The sequence below is a fragment of the Camelus dromedarius genome, chromosome 6 (genome assembly GCF_036321535.1).
Source record: "Camelus dromedarius isolate mCamDro1 chromosome 6, mCamDro1.pat, whole genome shotgun sequence".
Taxonomy (NCBI): Eukaryota; Metazoa; Chordata; class Mammalia; order Artiodactyla; family Camelidae; genus Camelus; species Camelus dromedarius.
The window spans coordinates 64,129,050-64,147,063 of NC_087441.1; the positions used below are offsets into that span (position 1 = coordinate 64,129,050).

The 18,014-nt window shown below is 35.6% G+C and overlaps 2 protein-coding genes across 2 annotated transcripts in view; one reads left to right on the plus strand and one right to left on the minus strand.

Annotated features, from left to right (window-relative positions):
• Positions 1–18,014, plus strand: part of UBE3D (ubiquitin protein ligase E3D) — a 266,630-nt gene that overhangs the window by 189,264 nt on the left and 59,352 nt on the right. The gene's annotated exons all lie outside the window — the stretch shown is intronic.
• LOC105090104 (large ribosomal subunit protein P1-like) lies at positions 11,764–12,178 on the minus strand. The gene has a single exon (XM_064487123.1). The coding sequence runs from the start codon at positions 12,147–12,149 to the stop codon at positions 11,805–11,807; it is 345 nt and encodes a 114-aa protein (XP_064343193.1). The 5' UTR covers positions 12,150–12,178; the 3' UTR covers positions 11,764–11,804.

Genomic DNA, 18,014 nt, shown 5'->3' on the forward strand with positions numbered 1-18,014 from the left:
GGTATTTGTCTTTCTCCATCTGACTTATTTCATTCAGCATAATACTCTCAAGGCCCATCCATTTTGTTGCAAATGGCAAGATTTTGTTTATTTTTATGACTGAGTAGTCCATTGTATGTATGTATCACATCTTCTTTATCCAGTCATCTGTTGATGGACACTTAGGTTTCTTCCATGTCTTGGCTATTGTAAATAATGCTGCTATAGACACTGGGGTACACGTATCTTATCAAATTAGTATTTTCATATTCTTCAGATAAATATCCAGAAGTAGAATAGCTTGATCTTGTATGGAGATTCCTCAAAAATTAAGTGATTTTTAGGGTGTGTTTTCCAGATTGGCAACATGAACATCACCTGGGAACTTACTGGAAATGCATATCCATGAGCTCATCTGAGGTCTACTAAATGAGAAGTTCTAAGGATGGGACCAAAAAAAAAAAAATCTATGTTTTAACCAGCCCTCTAGGTGATTCTGATATATACTAAAACTTTAGAATTGTAGGTCTATACTATTTTGTTGATGTAGACATAATCCTTGATCTCAAGGCTCTCACAGTCTAATAGACAGATGCCCGTATATCATAGCCTCTTCTCAATTTTCCCAAGAACCTCTTGCCTTAACATAAATCAGGCTCTTCCCCAAGGACAGGGCATTCCTTGTAGCCATCTCAAAGTGATGCTTTTTATTCTTTTACCACTCACATTTCATACATGAGTATTGGTGACGGAATTGATGTTCTCCTTGCTTCTTTCAACTTAGTACTCCCTTACTCTCTTACAAGAAAAGACTTTTTCTTTAGGGCCATTCTATTCAGCCCTATCACCCACCCTCTCTAATGGTTCATGTCATCTAGAAGCTTCTGGGTCTCTTTCATTTGTTGATGATTTTGGGACCTGAATCACAATCTTTACCTCCACTACAATGATGGATCATATCTATGCACAGTTATGCTTAAGTCTCTGCTAGGTAAAATAAATTCACATATCCTCATAAGCTTTGTTCTATTTCTCTTCTCCCCGTTTACAACCAAATTTCTGGAAGATTTGTCTATAATCATTGCTCCATTCTTTACTCCTCTCAAAACCATTACAGTCTAACTTATGTCCTCTTCAATCCACCTGAATACTTTCTGTGAAGGTCCTGATGGCTTCCATGTAGCTAAATTCAATGGATAATCTTGGAACTCAGTAACCTAATCTGACTCTGATGACCACAGCCTCCTTTTAAAATGATTTCGCCTCTCAGCTGTCCTGCTATCCTCTTTTATCCTTCTGTTTCCATCTTACATTTTCTGGCCAGTTATTCTGTGTTCTTTACACAAATTCATCTCCATCAAAGCACAGTCCTGGGCTTGCTCTCTACCCACTCCGCACTTTTTTCTCATGCTGTATTCCTTCCCTAAGGAATCTAGATAGAACTGTGGTTTAGTTCCTGTGGATGACCAGATGATTGGCAGTTTATATTTTCATTCAAGATCTCTCTTCTGATTACAGTCCAATATGTCTGACTGCTCACTGACTTCTCTTGGGTACCTGAAACATAACTTAGACTCAACATATCTAACCCTGACCTTAGAATCTGGCCACATACCATCCCCAAACCTGGTCTTCTCTTATCTCAGTGAATGATCATCTCATCAGACCATTTATATATAAGAAAAAAAATTGTCAACCAAAAATTTGATATTGGCTAAAACTACCCTTTAAGAATGAAGGTGAAATTAAGACATTCCCAGATACATGTAAATGAAAGCAGTTTATCACTAGTAGATCTGCTTTACAGATTACTAAAGGAAGTCAGTTATTTCTTTTATGATTCATGCTTTTCATATCCTGTGCAAGAAGTATTTGCCTAATAAAAGATCATAAAATTTGACTCCTATGTTCTCTTTTAGAATTGTTTTAGTTCTAGCTTTAGTGTTTAGGTCTCTGATTCATTTCACATTAATTGTACATAGTAAAGTTTGAGATTTTTTTTTCATATTGAATTGTTTTAGCACTATTTGTTGCTATAACTATATTTTCTCTGTTGAATTACCTTTGCACTTTGGCAGGAAAAATAATCAATTGGCCACATACATGTGGCTCCATTTCTGGACTTTGTATTCAATTTCATTGTTCTCTTTGTTTTTTCTGTGTCAGTACCACACCACCACCTTAATTACTAGTGTGTCCCAGAATTAGGCACTAAAAACCCTCCAATATTGTTCTTTTTCAAAGTCGTTCAGCTGTCCTAGATTCTTTGCATTTCCAGATAGTAAATCTGAGAACTGACTCATCAATTTTTATCAAAATTTTTTTAAAAAGTGGGATTTTGATTATAATTTCATTGAATCTAGAGTTCAATTTGAGCAAAATTGACACTTAATAACATTGAGTCTTCCAATCAATAAACACAATTCTCTCACCATATACTTGGGCCTTCTTCCATTTCTCTCAGAAATGTTATAGCCTTCAGTGTATGAGTCTTGATCATATTTTGATAAATTTATCTCTAAGTATTTCATTTTTTGTGTGTGACTGTAATGTATTTTTAAGTTCCAATTTCTGCTGTTAATTATAAACTATAGAAATATAGTTTAAAAAATATTGACTTTTTATCCTGTGACCTTGCTAAATTTAGCCCTAGTAACTGTTTAGTGGATTCCTTAGGATTTTCTACCTAGATATTCATTTCATCTATGAATAAAAATATTGAGTTTCTTCTTTTCCTTTCTATATATATGCCTTTTTCTTTTTTTCAACTCACAGCACTGAGTAGAGCTTCCAGTATGATCAGTGTGACTACTAGACTGTTGGGGTTCCCCTCCTGATACTACACCCTGGAAACTGCTTTCAGCTAGCAAGCTGGGGTGATTGTAGGGTCCTCATGACTTGTTCCTCTCTTTGGGGTCACAGTTCTGGACTGCTTGATGTCCAATGGCTGAAAATAGTTGTTTCTTCTATTTTGTCTGGTTTTCTGGTTGTTTATGGTGAGAAAGCAATTCTTATAGTAGTTAATATTTCAAAGGCAGTATGCAAGTTCCATCTAAAGGACCTTTTAAACAACCACTTCCATATACTCTGAGATTTATACCTGTATTATGCCATATCACTAAAAAATTATGTACTCATAGAAATTCCTTCATAGGACTGTGATGTGACATTACATCCTCAACATTTTCTGAGGATTGATCTTAGTAATAGTCACACAATGGTTTTTCTCCATTATTTTATCTTTATTTTCTAATAAATTGACTTGTTTTTATCACATATAGATTTATTTTTTTATTTTATGGTAACAACATTTAATATGATATTTATTCTCTTAGCAAAATTTTAATTACCCAATATGGTATTATTAACTCTAGGCCCAGTGCTGTACAGCAGATCTGTAAAGCTGTGTACGGAAGAAATTTTGTTCAATGCCTTATCTCTAACCATTTCCTTTGAAGTTAGTGATAGGAAACTTGATAACTCTCAAATTACTGCTCTATTTCCTTTTATCATACAGAGAGAAATATACAATGTATGTTTCCTTTCTTCTCTGAGGGCTGTCTAGGGAATCAGATTTTAATTGGGATCTTTGGTATAATGATCTCTTTTGTTTGGAACTACTTTTACCATTGTCGTAATAACTTTATTATTTTATTTCTTTATTGGGAGCCACCTCAAATCCTCTTCAGAAATTGGCAGAATACAAATAAATTTTTAAAAGGTGAGGCTGCATAGCATTTACAAGCATGGACCTTAAAATCAGACATGTAATTGTGTCCTACCTCTTCTGTTTTTTGGCTGTGTGACCTGTAGCAAGTTATTTAACTTCACTGATTTTTCCGTTTCTTTATCAGTAAAATGGTGATATTAACATCAATTTTATTTGGTTTCTGGAGATTTGGTTGGTGTCTGGAACACATCATACTAAAAATGACAGAGGGGTTTCTAATGATTATTAGAGAATTTCAGCAGGTCTCATTCTGCCTGAATTTTATTACTGTTCAAATAGATTGTTCATTGCGAATCACAAAATTCTACAAGTCATCTGTCATCATTTTTTTTTGACGCCCATTTGTGGTAAGAAATGTAATTCTTGAGGCATTTTGGGTGCATCCTTGAAATACATAATTCCTTCCAGCCCTCAAAATGCTACTCAGGACAAGTAAGACATGTTCTTAAGGTTCTTTGTTGTAAATCCTCCTTGGTTGGTTAGCTGACAGATCTGGAGATTTTTAAATAATTAATTGATAGTTTTTTTCTTCCATTTTTATTGAGCTATAATTGAAATATAGTATTGCATAAATTTCAGGTATACAGCATAAAATATCTGACTTACATACACCATAAAATGATAATCCAGTAAGTTTAGTGAACATCCATCCTCTCATATAGATACAAAATCAGGGAAATAGAAAAAAAATTTTCTTTGTGATGGGAACTCTTAGGATTTACCTTCTTAACAACTTTCATATGTAGCACACAGCAGTGCTGATTATGTTGATCATGTGGTACGTTACATCCATAGTACTTACTGGTCTTATAACTGGAAGTTTCTACCTTTTGAATAACTTCATCCAATTGCCCCTCCCCCAGGCCCTGCCTCTGGTAACCACAAATCTGATTTCTTTTTCTATGGACTTGTTTGTTTATTTTTGAAGTATAATTGATCTATAACACTGTATTAGTTCCTGGTATACAACATATTAAATCAAAAGTTCTATACATTCCAAAATAATCACCGTGATCTGCTTAATATGAGCTCTTACTCAAGCTCTGTGTATAACAGTCAAAGTTGGTCCCTAGTAAATGCAAAAGTTGACTGCTCTTAGCTACTTCTCAAATATTTTTATATTTTGGGAAAAAGTATTTGTATGAGTTAAAACATCTGGATACCTAACTCTGAGGAAACATGTAGGTGCTTATACCTCACACCCAGTGGTTTTGTACATAGAAGTACTCAATAAATATTTCCTGAATAAATAAATTAATAGAGTAACAAATACATTTAGATTTACTTACATTTAATCCTTCTAGAATGCTCAACATGTGTTGCTATTATGATTCTGGAGTTTTCATAGTAAAAAATTAGAGAAATTTAAACTTGGTCAGTAAATGAGACAGCATCATTCCCTTGAACACTTATTGGACAATTTGGCTCCTCACAGTTCTAATCCTAAGTAGATTTTATTTTTTAAAAAAGAGTAGATGTTATTAAAATTAGTGAATAAAAATAAAATGAGTGAAATAATAAAATTAAAGAGAAGTAATATTTTACCAGCCATCAATTGAAACAAAAATCTGTATCTAATATTTATTAAACTGCCTCAGCCTACCTCTGGATGTGAATGGGGGCCACTTTCTATGACCCTGACTTCTCTTCTGCCCAATTCTTTTTAAAACCTAAGTTCATAATGTGGATTTTCTAACTGAATGAGATTTAAATGTTTTGACCGTGAGGAAGTTCTAAGTCAAATTTTTGACTCTCTTCCTATAAATTGTTCATGTTGCACAGTTTTGCTTGATCAGATTTTTAAAATGCATTTATCATATTGTGTGTGTTGGTAAAATGCCTTACATCCTCTTTTTAAAATACTAAAGTATAAATAGATAAACATTTTCAAAACATGTACTCTTATTCCAGGTGCTGCGTTAGGTATTAGAGACATAAGTCAAAACTTGATTTGTAAAGTATAGGAAAGAACATGGAAGACTAATGAAAATTGGTAAAAATGTCTCCACCCCTTAAATTTATGTCAATTCAAAGAGATAATATGGTAGATTTATGGAACCATAAATTCTTTCATAGATCTAGAAGTAGGAAAGGACTAAAGGGAGTATATAATACAGCTTTTTCCAAATGTGTTCCATGGAACACTGTTGCAGAAGATAGTGGTAGTTTCAAGAAATAAATGAACATTTCCTGTGGTCAAATAATGATGGTGCAAAATCAGTGGTGGGTAAAATCGCTGGTGCCTTGACCCAAATCAAGGGAGTGGCTCCAAATGGTAATAGTGGCCATTGTATTCTTCACCATCACACACTTGCAGTAAAACAACAAAAAACAAACAAAAGTCAGTTTACTTAATAATGTCTTCACTGGGGTAGTAAAAATTATTAACATCATTAAATCTTGACTGTTAAGCACACATATTTTTAATAATCTCTGTGGATAAATGGGAACTCTGCACAAACACTTCTACTGCATGTGAATTAGGACAGTTATTTTGAAGAAAAGGACTTGTAGAGTCGTTTGATTTGTAGCTGAACTAGCCATGTTTTTCCTGGAACACAAGGAAACGTTTCCTTTTCACTTGAAAAAATGATTTAACAAACAAGTGGTGTTGAGGCATGAATATTTAGCTGACACTTAAAAAGAAATGAATGAATTGGTCCTGTCACTTCAACAAACTGATGTTATTTGTTGCCAATGGTAGAACTTGAGCTTTCAAGTGGAAATTTGAATTTTGAAAAACATGTATCTGCCACCATGAGCTTGATAGCTTTCCACTATGTAAAAACTTTTCTGATGAGATTGGTGGTGATATTAATTGATGGGTTTTTTGATATTGTATAATGAAATATGTTAACATTTGGAAGATCCCCATAACTCAGCGAATCAATATGCTCCAGATATTAAAAAATCATGTGTGGGCAAAAGATCCATTCAAAGAGCAAGCTAGATCAATAGATTTTAATGTAACATAGAGTGAAAGTTTATTGATAAGGTTTCTGATTCCATATTGCAGTTAACCTTTCAGAAGTGACCACTTGCTGAGTTTTGGTGTACTATCAAAGAAGGATATTCACAATTACCTGATAGTGAATACCAGGAATACAGACTCAGAAGAGATTTATTAAAATGTAAGAAAACAATGATACTCTGTTTGCTAAATTTTTCTTATTTTGGAAAATATACTCCCCTAATATATTATTTATGGTGATTTGTAATGGGTATACTATTGTTATTTTTAAATATTTAAGTGAATATATAAAATGACTTAGTTTTAGTTTCTAAAAGAGTAAACATTAATAGAAATAACCAACAAAAACAAAAGCAATTTGTATCCTCAACAATTTTTAAGGATGGAAAAGGGTCTCCTGACAAAAACATTTGGGAACCACTGAACTAGAAGAAACCTCCTGAGATCACATTTAATCCTTTCATTTGCACATCTTCTGTTTGCTAATATGAAAATTAAAACCAGCACTTATACTTCTATGATGTTAAAAATAGCCATAAAGCGACCTTAAAACCAGTATAACTACGAGAAGTATGTCTCTTCCGGTTATTTCTAGGAACAAACATTATGGAGAATGAAAATCCTGAAATGTTATATGTGTTTTATTTTACAAAAATACCTTCTGTTTGTATATCAAATGAGAATTCTCCAAAAAGCTTAATGATATTAACATCAAAATAATGTTACCATACAGATATAAGCTGAGACTCTATGGAGATAGCAGCAAAATAGAAATTCAATAGTAAGGAATACATTCATTATACTTTCCCAAAGGCTTTTTTTTCCCCATAGAATTATGACACTTGACAAATGGCTGCAGGGAGAATGTGCCAAATGAGTTCCCCTGTTGTTTACAGCTTGTCACTTGCAGATGCAATGCACAAAGAAGATGAATGCTTCTTTCCTACTCCAGAGTACCTCTACTCATAAAGGGAAGTTGTTCTCTTCCTATCCCAACAATGATCAGCTTAGATCACTACAATAGATCAATAATGTTGTGGTTGCTTGATAAGTTTATGGAAAAAGAACATGAAAGATGGAGTCCCATTCATGGATTTCCCTGCAAAGAGACCCTGCAGAAGCCAAGGCTAAAGAAGCACTGTTTATGTTTTCTACAGGAGCCACTTTTCTTGTATCCAGATTGCCCTTTTGGTTATAGATTGCCAACTACTAGAGACTTGCTACTCCAAGAATAAGTCACAGACGAGCAGCCTTTGCATCCTCTGAAGCTTTTTATAAATGTAGACTCTTTGGCCCCGTTGTAGACATCCTAAATCAGAATCTGCATTTTAACAAGATTCCTCAGGCTACGTGTATATTTATTCATGTTGGAGAAGTACTGATGTATATCAGATAATCTCAACCATGGTTGCATTTTGAAATCATCTGTGGAGTTTTAAAAAATCCTGATGCTTGGACAACACTGCAGAGCAATTAAATCAGAATCTCTGAGGGTAAGACACTCCATTCAAGAGGAATAAGCCTTCATCAATCCATATTCATAGATGTACCTTTGGATTTATTATGGAAGTCAGTGGGGAAACATACTCCCTTCATTGGGACCTTTTTAAAAAACACCTTTATTGAGGTATAATTGCCATATTAAAAAAAAAAACCCTGCTTGTACTTATTTGATAGGTTTTGACATATGCATACACCTATGGAACCAACACCACAATTAAGGTAACAGACATATCCATCAACACTGTAAGTTGTGTGTGTGTGTGTGTGTGTGTGTGTGTGTGTGTGTGTGTGTGTGTGTGGTAGGAACATGAGATTAACCCTCAACAAATTTTAAGTGTACAACACAGTATTGTTAACCATGGGCATTGTTTTACAGGATATCTCTAGAATGTATTCATGTTGCATAACTGAAACTTCATGCCATTGAACAGCAGCTCTCCATCTTCCCCTACCCCAGCCTCTGGCAACCAATCTATCTTCTGCCTCTAATATTTTGACTGTTTTAGATATCATTTATATGAGATAAGTGGAATCATGCAGTACTTGTCTTTCTGTGATTGGTTTACTTCACTTAACATAATGTCAAAAATCCAGAAACAGCAAAATTAAAACCACCAAATCAATAAAAAGTATTTAGTAAGAGTTCATTTTGCATATAAGAACAGTTCACAAACTGGGAGCTTTCAAATTCAAAGACTAATATGAAGTTCAGGGGCAGGATGTTACAGGATGGCTTAGAAGGTGAAAATGAGGAAGTTGTTTAACCTTTACAATGATTAATTATTACAATGGAGGTTTCCAGGCAGCAAGGGACTGGTTGCAAGTGAGTATCTTACACCATTTTAGGAAGATGACTTAAGTTTCTTTTCTGATTATCAGAAGCATTTACAAAAAGTGGCCCAAGTTAAGTTTCACTTTTTTTGCGGAATAAGCTAAATTAACTTTGATTTAAATGGCTTAAATAGTTTTGTCTGCTCGAGGAATTAAGTCTGGTCTCCATTTTGTATTTAATTTTAGTGATTTTCTCTGGATTCATCTACGTTGTTGCATGCAGAAACATTTCCTTCTTTTTAAAGGCTGAGTAATATTTCTTTGACTGTATACACATTTTCTTTATCCATTCACCTGTTAGTGAACATTTGGGTTGTTTCATATCTTGGCTACTGTGAATAATGCTACAATGAACGTGGGAGTGCAGATACCTCTTTGAGATGCTGATTTCAATCTCTTGGACATATACACAGAAGTGAGATTGCTGGATCATATGGTAGTTCTATTTTTAATTTTTCGAGGACCCGCCATACTATTTGCCATAGCAGCTGCACTATTTTACATTCCCACCAACAGTTCACAGGGGTTCCAATTTCTCCACACTGTTACCAACAGGATGTTGTTATCTCTTATCTTTTTTATAATAACCATCCTAACTGGTGTGAGGTGATATTCCACTGTGGTTTTCATTTGCATTTTCTGATAATTAGTGATGTTGAACACCTTTTTATTTACCTGTTGGCCATTTGTACACCTTCTTTGAAGAAATGTCTATTCAGGTCCTCTACCCAGTTTTAAATGAGGGTTTTTTTAATTTTTTTTTTTTTTTTTTGCTATTGAGTTGCAGGAGTTTCTTATATATTTTGATATTAACCCCTTATCAGATGTAAGGTTTCCAAATAATTCTACCATTCTGGAGACTAACTTTTCACTCTGTTTTTTTTTTTTTTCCATGAAGAAGCTTTTTAGTTTGATGTAGCTTCACTTATCTGTTTTTGTTTTTGTTGCCTGTTGTTTTGGTGTCAGACCCAAGAAATCACTGCAAAGACCAATGTCAAGGTGTTGTCTTCTATATGTCGTATAATTTCAGGTCTTATATTTAAATCTTTAATCCATTAGGAGTTGATTTCTGTGTATGGTGTAAGATAAGTATCCAATTTCATTCTTTTGCATGTAGATCTTCAGTTTTCCCAACACCATTTGTTGAAGAGATTATTCTTCCCCTCTTGTGTATTTTTGGCACTATATCAATATCAGTTGACCATTTATACTTGGGCTTATTTCTAGGCTCTCTATTCTACTCCATTGGCCTATATGTCTGTTTTTATGCTATACAGTTTGAAGTACTGTAGCTTTGTAATATATTTTAAAATCAGAAAGTGTGATGCCTCCAGCTTTGTTCTTCTTTCTCAAGATCGCTTTAGCTCCTCTGAAGCTTTTGTGGTTCCAAATGAGATTTAAAATTTTTTTAAATTTCTGTAACAAAGTACCTTTGACATTTTCATGTGGACAGCATTGGTCTGTAGATTGCTTTGGGCAGAATTTTAAACAGTCTCTGTTCTTCCAACATATGAACACAGAAGTCTTCCCACTGATTTGTGTTTTCAATTTTTTTCATCAATGTTTTGTAGTTTTCAGTGTACAAGTCTTTCACATCCTTGGTTAAGTATATTTCTAAGTATTTTATTCTTTTTTTTAAAATGTGATTGTAAAGGGGATTGTCTTCTTAATTTGCTTTTCAGATAGTTTGTTGTTAGTGTATAGAAAAACAACTGATTTTTGTATGTTGATTTTTGTGTCCTACAACTTTACTGAATTCATTTATTAGTTCTAACAACTTTTTGAGTGTGGGAACTTCACAGTTTTCTACATTAAAATCATATCATCTGTGAACAGGGATAATTTTACTTCTTCCTTTCCACTTTGAATGCCTTTTATTTCTTTTTCTTGTCTAAATGTTCTGGCTAAGACTATGTTGAATAGAATGGAAAAAGTGGGCAACCTTGTCTTGTTCCTGATCTTAAAGAACTTTCATGTTTTTACTGTTGAGCATGATGTTAGCTGTGGGCCAGGTCATATATGATCTTTACTATATTGAGGTGTACTTTTTTCTGTTCCTAATTTGTTATGAGTTTCAATCATGAATGAATATTGAATTTTGTCACAAGCTCTTTCTGCATCTCCTGAAATGATAATATGATTTCTATCATTCATTCTGTTAATGTGGTGTTTCAGATTGATTGATTTGCAGATGTTGGACCATCCTTGCATCCCAGGCGTAAGTTCTGCTTGATCACGGTGTATGATCCTTTTAATATGTTGCTGAACTTGAATTAGTAACATTTATTGAGAATTTTGCATGTGTGTTCATCAGGCGTATAATTTTTTTTCTTGTAGTATTTTTATCTGGCTTTAATATTTGGATAGTGCTGGCCTCATGAAATGAGTTTGGAAGTATGCCCTCCTTTTCAATGTTTTGAAAGAATTTGAGAAGGACTGGTGTTAATTTTTCTTTAAATGTTTGGTGGAATTCATCCTTGAAGCCATTTAATCTTGAGGTTTTCTTTTTTAGGAGGATTTGGTTGTTGATTCAATCTTCTTACTCTTAATTGTTCTAGTTAGATTTTCTATTTCATTGTGATTTAGTCTTGGTAAATTGTATGTGTCTAGGAATTTATTTCTTCTAGGTTATCCAGTTTGTTGTCATATAATTATTCATACTAATTTTTATGATCCTTTATATTTTTCTGGCATCAGTTATAATGTCTCCTTATTCACTTTTTTTTTTTATTAGCAAGATCAACAGCAGTTAAGAGCTCAGCCTTTTATTGAATGTGTTAATAAAGAGGTTTAGTCAAAAAGAGCAAAGCCCATGTCATCATCATTCTCCTCAGATTCTTCTTTCTTTGCTTTCACTTTCTTCTCCTCAGCTGGGGCAGCAGTGGGAGAGGGGTCATGACCTCCTGCTGGTGCAGTACCAGCTGCTGGGGCAGGTCCACCAGCCCCTGCGTTGCAGAGAAGGCTCCCGATGTTGATGTTGGCCAGAGCCTTTGTAAACAAACCTGGCCAGAAAGGTTCAACATTTACACCAGCTGCTTTAATGAGGGCATTGATCTTATCCTCTGTGACCGTCACCTCATCGTCGTGCAGGATCAGGGCCGAGTAGATGCAGGTGAGCTCGGAGACCGAGGCCATGGCTTGGGAGAGTTCCAGGTGGGTGCTGCCAGGCACAGTGTTAGTTGCCAGATGAGTGAGGGCCTCACCCCAACATGGCCTTAGCCTCCTCAGAAGGACCGAGCACCTTGGCAACAGCTGAGGAAAGGGTCTTACTCACTTTTGATTTCATTTATTTGTGTCTTCTTTTTTTCTTATTCTAGCTAAGCGGTTGTTAACATTATTTGTTTTTTAAACTAGCTCTTAGTTTTGTTGATTTTTCTATTGTTTTTCTAGTCTCCATTGTGTTTATTTCTGCTCTAATTTTTCTTATTTCCTTCCTTCTGCTAACTTTGGGCTTAGTTTATTCTATTTTTCTACTTGCATAAGGTGTAAAGTTAGGGGTGTTTTTGAGATACATCTTTTTCAATGTGTACATTTATTTCTATAAGCCTCCCTCTTGGGACTATTTTTGTCTCATACCATAAGGCTTGAGATGTTGTATATTTGTTTTCATTTGTCTCAAGACACTTTCTGATTTCCTTTTTGACTTCTGTGACCCATTGTTTCGTCAGGAGTGTGCTGTTAAATTTCCACATGTCTTTGAATTTTCTAATTATCCTCCTGTTATTGATTTCTAATTTCATACTACTGTGGTCAGAGAAGATACTTGGTATGATTTCAGTGTTCTTAAATTTGGTAAGACTTGTTAGATGTCTAACATGTGATCTATCCTGAATAATGTTGTGTGTGTGCTTGAGAAGAATGTGTGTTCTGCTACTATTAGGTGAAATGTTCTGTGTATGTCTGTTGGGTCATTTGGTCTGTAGTGTTCAAGACTGCTGTTTCCTTATTGATTTTCTGTCTGAATGTTTTCTCCATTGTTAATAGTGGTGTACTGAACTCTCCTACTATTATTGTATCACTGTTTTCCCCTTCAGTTCTGTCAATGCTTGTTTTATATATTTAGGTGTTCTGATGTTGGGGGTATATATAATTGTTATGTCTTCCTGACAAATTAATCCTTTTGACATTATATAATGTCCTTCTTTGTCTCTTGGGTCCATTTTTAATTTAAAGTCTATTTTGTCTGATATAAGTATAACTACTTCTCCCTCTTTTGTTTACTGTTTGCATGGAATATCTTTTTCCATTGCCTCATTTTCAGCCCATGTGTGTCCTTAAATATAAAGTGGGTCTCTTGTAGAAAGCATGTCATTGAGTCTTGTATTTTATCCATTCAGCCACTCTATGTTTTTTGATTGGGGAGTTTAATCCATTTATGTCTAAAGTAAATATTGAGAGGGAAGGAATTCTATTGCAATTTCTGTCTGTCTGGTAGTTCTTTTGTTCCTCTTTTCCTCTCTTGCTATCTTCCTATGTGTTTCATTGATGTTTTATAGTGATATGCTTTGATTCCTTTTTCTTTTGCTTTTCTCTTGCTTTCTTTTTGTGTGTCTTCTGTAGGTATTTTCTGTGTGGTTACTATGAGGCTTCCATAAAACATCCTCTAGTTTTAACAGTCTGCTTTAAGCTGATAATAACATAACCTCAATCACATACAAAAACTCAACACTTTTACTGCCCCCTACACACATACACACATATGCAAACACACTTTATGTTATTGGTGTCACAGTTTACATCTTTTTGTATTGTGCCTCCATTAACACAGAGAAAAATTCCATAGTTAAGAGCTTGGGCTTCAGAGTATGTTGGTTAGAACTGTTTGCAAATAACAGATGCCAACTTAAGCTAGCAGATACCTGTATCCAGATATTCAATTAATTTTACCAGCAACCTCTCCTTCCCTCTCAGTTTTTCTTCCTACAATTTAACTCCATTGCAGGCATTCTCTCCATTGTACAGCTCTAGGTGTATGTTGTGTATACAGTTAGTGAACCCAGAGTGGAGAGAATGCTCCCATGTTTAGAGGATTCTGACTGGCCTAGCTTGGCTTATATATCAAAATTCCAAGATGGATCTGAAAATTCCCAGGCCCTGATGTATATAATACCTGTTCCCAGTTATTATACCATGCACTTATCTAGGTGTTGAGGGATTTTACAGACATAACTAAGGTCCCAAATCAGTGATCTTAAGATAGGGAGAATGTCTGGATGGGCCTATTATAACCACAAGAACCCTTTAAATCTGGGTGTAGTGGTCAGAGATGGTGATATCAGAGATTTGAAGTATGAAAATATTCAACACATCAGTGCCAATTTGAAGATGATGAGGTTCGTGTGGCAAGGATTGCAGACAGCCTCCAGGATCTGAGAGTGGCCCGTGGCTATTAGCCAGCAAGGAGTGGAGAACTCAGTCCTACAAAAGCAAGGAATTAAATTCTGCTAACAAGAATGATTCTAGAAGTAAATTTTCCCCGCAGAGCCTCTAGATGAGAATTGAGCTGGCCAACACCTTGATTTTTGCTTTGTAACTCTGAGCAGAGAATATAGACGTGTTTTGTTTGGACTTACGACCTGCAGAACTGTGAGCTCATAAATTGGTGTTACCTCAAGCATCTAAGTGTGTGGTAGCTTATCATATAGTAATAGAAAGCTAATACAATGTCCATCCCTGAATTGATCATCATGGCCAGAAGGATGGGATTCTTTCACTGGGCAGCATGAGTCACATGTCTAAATCTACGGTGAGAGAGGCTTGGACTGAGTCCTCAGGTGAGAAAGAAGATGGTCAAACAAAACGTAATTCTGTGCAAGTAACTTAACCTTGTTGTGCTTCAGTTTCCTTATCTGTATAATGGGGATGTTAATGAGTACCTACTTCTAGAGTCATTGGTCTGCTCAAATGAGGCAATGCATGACAAGTGCTTAGTGTAGTGCCTGGTTTATCATCTGAGCTCAGTAAATATTAGCATGATTATTATTAATGAAACCTGTGCAGGCACACTTGGCAACATTAGTTACAATATCAAGAGTTGAAGACTAGGGTGAGTTGTCAGCTCCTCTCCAGGTCTTCCCTTCAGCCTGGAAGCATGGTAGCATCAGGGTGCCCTGCTATTAAGTTAGGGCTCATCTCTTTTTATCTGGTACTTTGGTTGGGATTTGGGAGTAGAGAATGAAGAATGAGCAGCAAGGGTTTATAAAAAACAAAGATAAAAGAGCTCCATGATTAAAAGTCCACAAAATGATGGGATTCAAAGAGTTATGGTTTCTTATAAAGAAATATTTTCTTTGGGGATTCATTGTTTCCATGAGTCCCATAATCACTCTTGGAGTGCAAAATGCAATAAGAATTACATGGGCCAAAGAAGAAGAATGCTGTGTGGACAGACATTCTCTCCAGGAGAGTACATTTTTAATTTAAAACATTAGCATATGCTTGTTCTCTATGAAAGCCCATTGCAGAGAGTCCTGGTTACCACTAATTGATTTAAACCTCAGATCTCAGTAGGAACCCACAGATGTTAACGGCTCACTGATGCACTAAAGCTTCCTAAGTTTCTCACAAAGGTTCAGAATAATTGTAAAATATTTTCTGGAGGTCCATGGATTAGTGAAGTCATTATTTGGGGAAGTGCTGTGAGGCCTGAGCTAATGCTGTAATAAAAGTCTCTGTGGGAAGAGAAAACTTCTGGGTGGGTTTGTGAGTTGTATGGTAAGTGTTCAGCTGAGAAGTATAGCTGATGTTCATGTAGACTCAGCAGAAGAAAGAATTTTGAATTTGTAGAATCTGAAGCTTATAAAATTTGGGGAGGTCCTTTTTAGAAGATTGATCTTAATGAATTACAGTTAGAAAATTGTCCTTTTGGCACAAATGAACTTATTTACAAAACAGAAACAGACTCACAGGCATAGAAAACAAACTTACGGTTGTTGGTGGGGAAGAGTGTGGATAGGGATAAATTGGGAGTTCAAGATTTGCAGATGCTAACTGCTATATATAAAATAGATAAACAAGTTTCTAAAAGTTTCTAATGTATAGCACAGGGAACTATATTCAATATCTTGTAGTAACCTTTAATGAAAAAGAATATGAAAAGGAATATAGGTATGTATATGTATGACTGAAACATTATGCTGTACACCAGAAATTGACACAACATTGTAAACTGACTATACTTTAATTTAAAAAAAAAATAAAGAAACACAACCTGCATTTGGAAAAAAAGAAAAGAAGGACTGCACTTTTGCAAATTTTACAAAATCATGCCACCACATGAGAGGGTTACGCAGGGCTCTGGAAATGATTCATGCACATGTAGGGCCCTGAAGTTGAAGCTTCCCTACACTGGGGGTAAATCCACCTCTGTCTGGCAGTGAGATTAAATAATCAAATTTTTATCTAGGCAACATGATCTGGAATTAGGGTCCTGCAGCCTGTTTTCACTTCTTTGACTCCGAACGGTCTCAGGCAATTCACTTGCTCACCTGCAATCTTAGTGTCTTGGTTTGCTCTGGAAAACACGGATATATGTTTTTCTTCTGTCTGTGTTGCTGCAGCAATGACTATTTTTAAGATACTTAAAATGTTTCCTTGGGGAAAAAGTTGTACCAATACACCGTATTACTACATTTTTCATCCTGAATTAATCTTTTGAGTGACCTCAGAGTCAGTGGAGCGAAGGCTCAAATTTAAAATCCTCTTTTCATGTCGTTATGTATCCATCAATATAACAATGGAAGAGAAATAAGCCTTTGTTTTGAAAACCTGTAAAACCTATTTAATAAAAATTGAATATTGTCACTGGACTAAAGTGTTATCAAATACTACCTATTAAAAAGAAAACATAAAAACTCAAGCTTTAAAGCAAGTTTTCTAAGATTACTCCAGCACCAGCTGAATGAAATGTCATTGTAAAAGTGTCTTGGTTAAAGCAAAGCTGAAATACAGTGAACTAAATAGAGATATCAGGCTTCTTCAGCCCGAACACTAATTCTGAAGACACCTGAAGGGTTGGGATGCTTTGCCCTCATAGAGCGAGGATCCCGAATGCTGCTTTAGAGGAAATTTGGCTGCTTTTTTCAGTTTTACCTCAAAGCTCATTGAATTAGTTTTGAGCCTGACTGATATGTGTTCTTCAATTCTTAATAACTCCCTAGTATTAATTGAGAGAAAGATTCTGAAAACTTGGCACTTGTTAAGACCTGGGTGAACACCCCTCACACTGTTTGAGACAGAACTGTTGACTTCTTCCTCTGTGTTCCCATGACATGATCCAATATATTTGTCTTAAAAAAAAAAAAAAAAAACTAAAACGAAACCAGCTTGATTTTCCCTTTTGGCCATAGTTTTGGGGCCTGGGCATTAGGATGGTCTCTGCTGGAAATTATACCCCGAGACAAGAATTTGAATGCAAAGGAGGGTGAGGATGTCAGGGAGAGGGGAAGTGTCAGCAGGGTACCTGCTTCTGGGGGATAGTGTAAAATGCCTCTCAGGGTTTAGCTGTCTGAGGGTGAGAAGCTGGCTGGTATCTAACTTCCTGTGTTATTGGCTGAGAGCTTGTTTGCAGGCACTAACTCCCCAGCACCTGCCTCTTACCCATGCATAAACTGTGTGCTCCTGTGGCCAGAGAAGACCATCAGGCAGGTGGAGAGGCACAGGTGCTTGCTGTGGGCAGTTGTGGGCCTGTCTGGGGATCCTGACTGCTGACAGAGAAAGCAGGGTGCCAACAGCCTCTGCCATATTAGGCAAATCACAGTTTCAGTGCTGGAAGGAAACTCTCAGTTCACCCAACAGAATCTACCTTCTTTCACTACAGAATGACACTTGTCCACTAAATTCTAGTCACTTTTGTCGGTAACTTTTTAAATTCTTTCATTGGCTATAGATCTTTCAAGTACAGTTCTATACAAATTAAGATCTCAGTACAAAATCCTGTTCTGGATCTGCCCAGGAAAGTATGTTTGCTAGCAGCAGAACATGACTACCAAGAGGCTTACA

Excerpts from the sequence above, each read along its gene's own strand:
- LOC105090104 (XM_064487123.1), bottom strand. The coding sequence starts at position 12,149 with ATGGCCTCGGTCTCCGAGCTCACCTGCATCTACTCGGCCCTGATCCTG.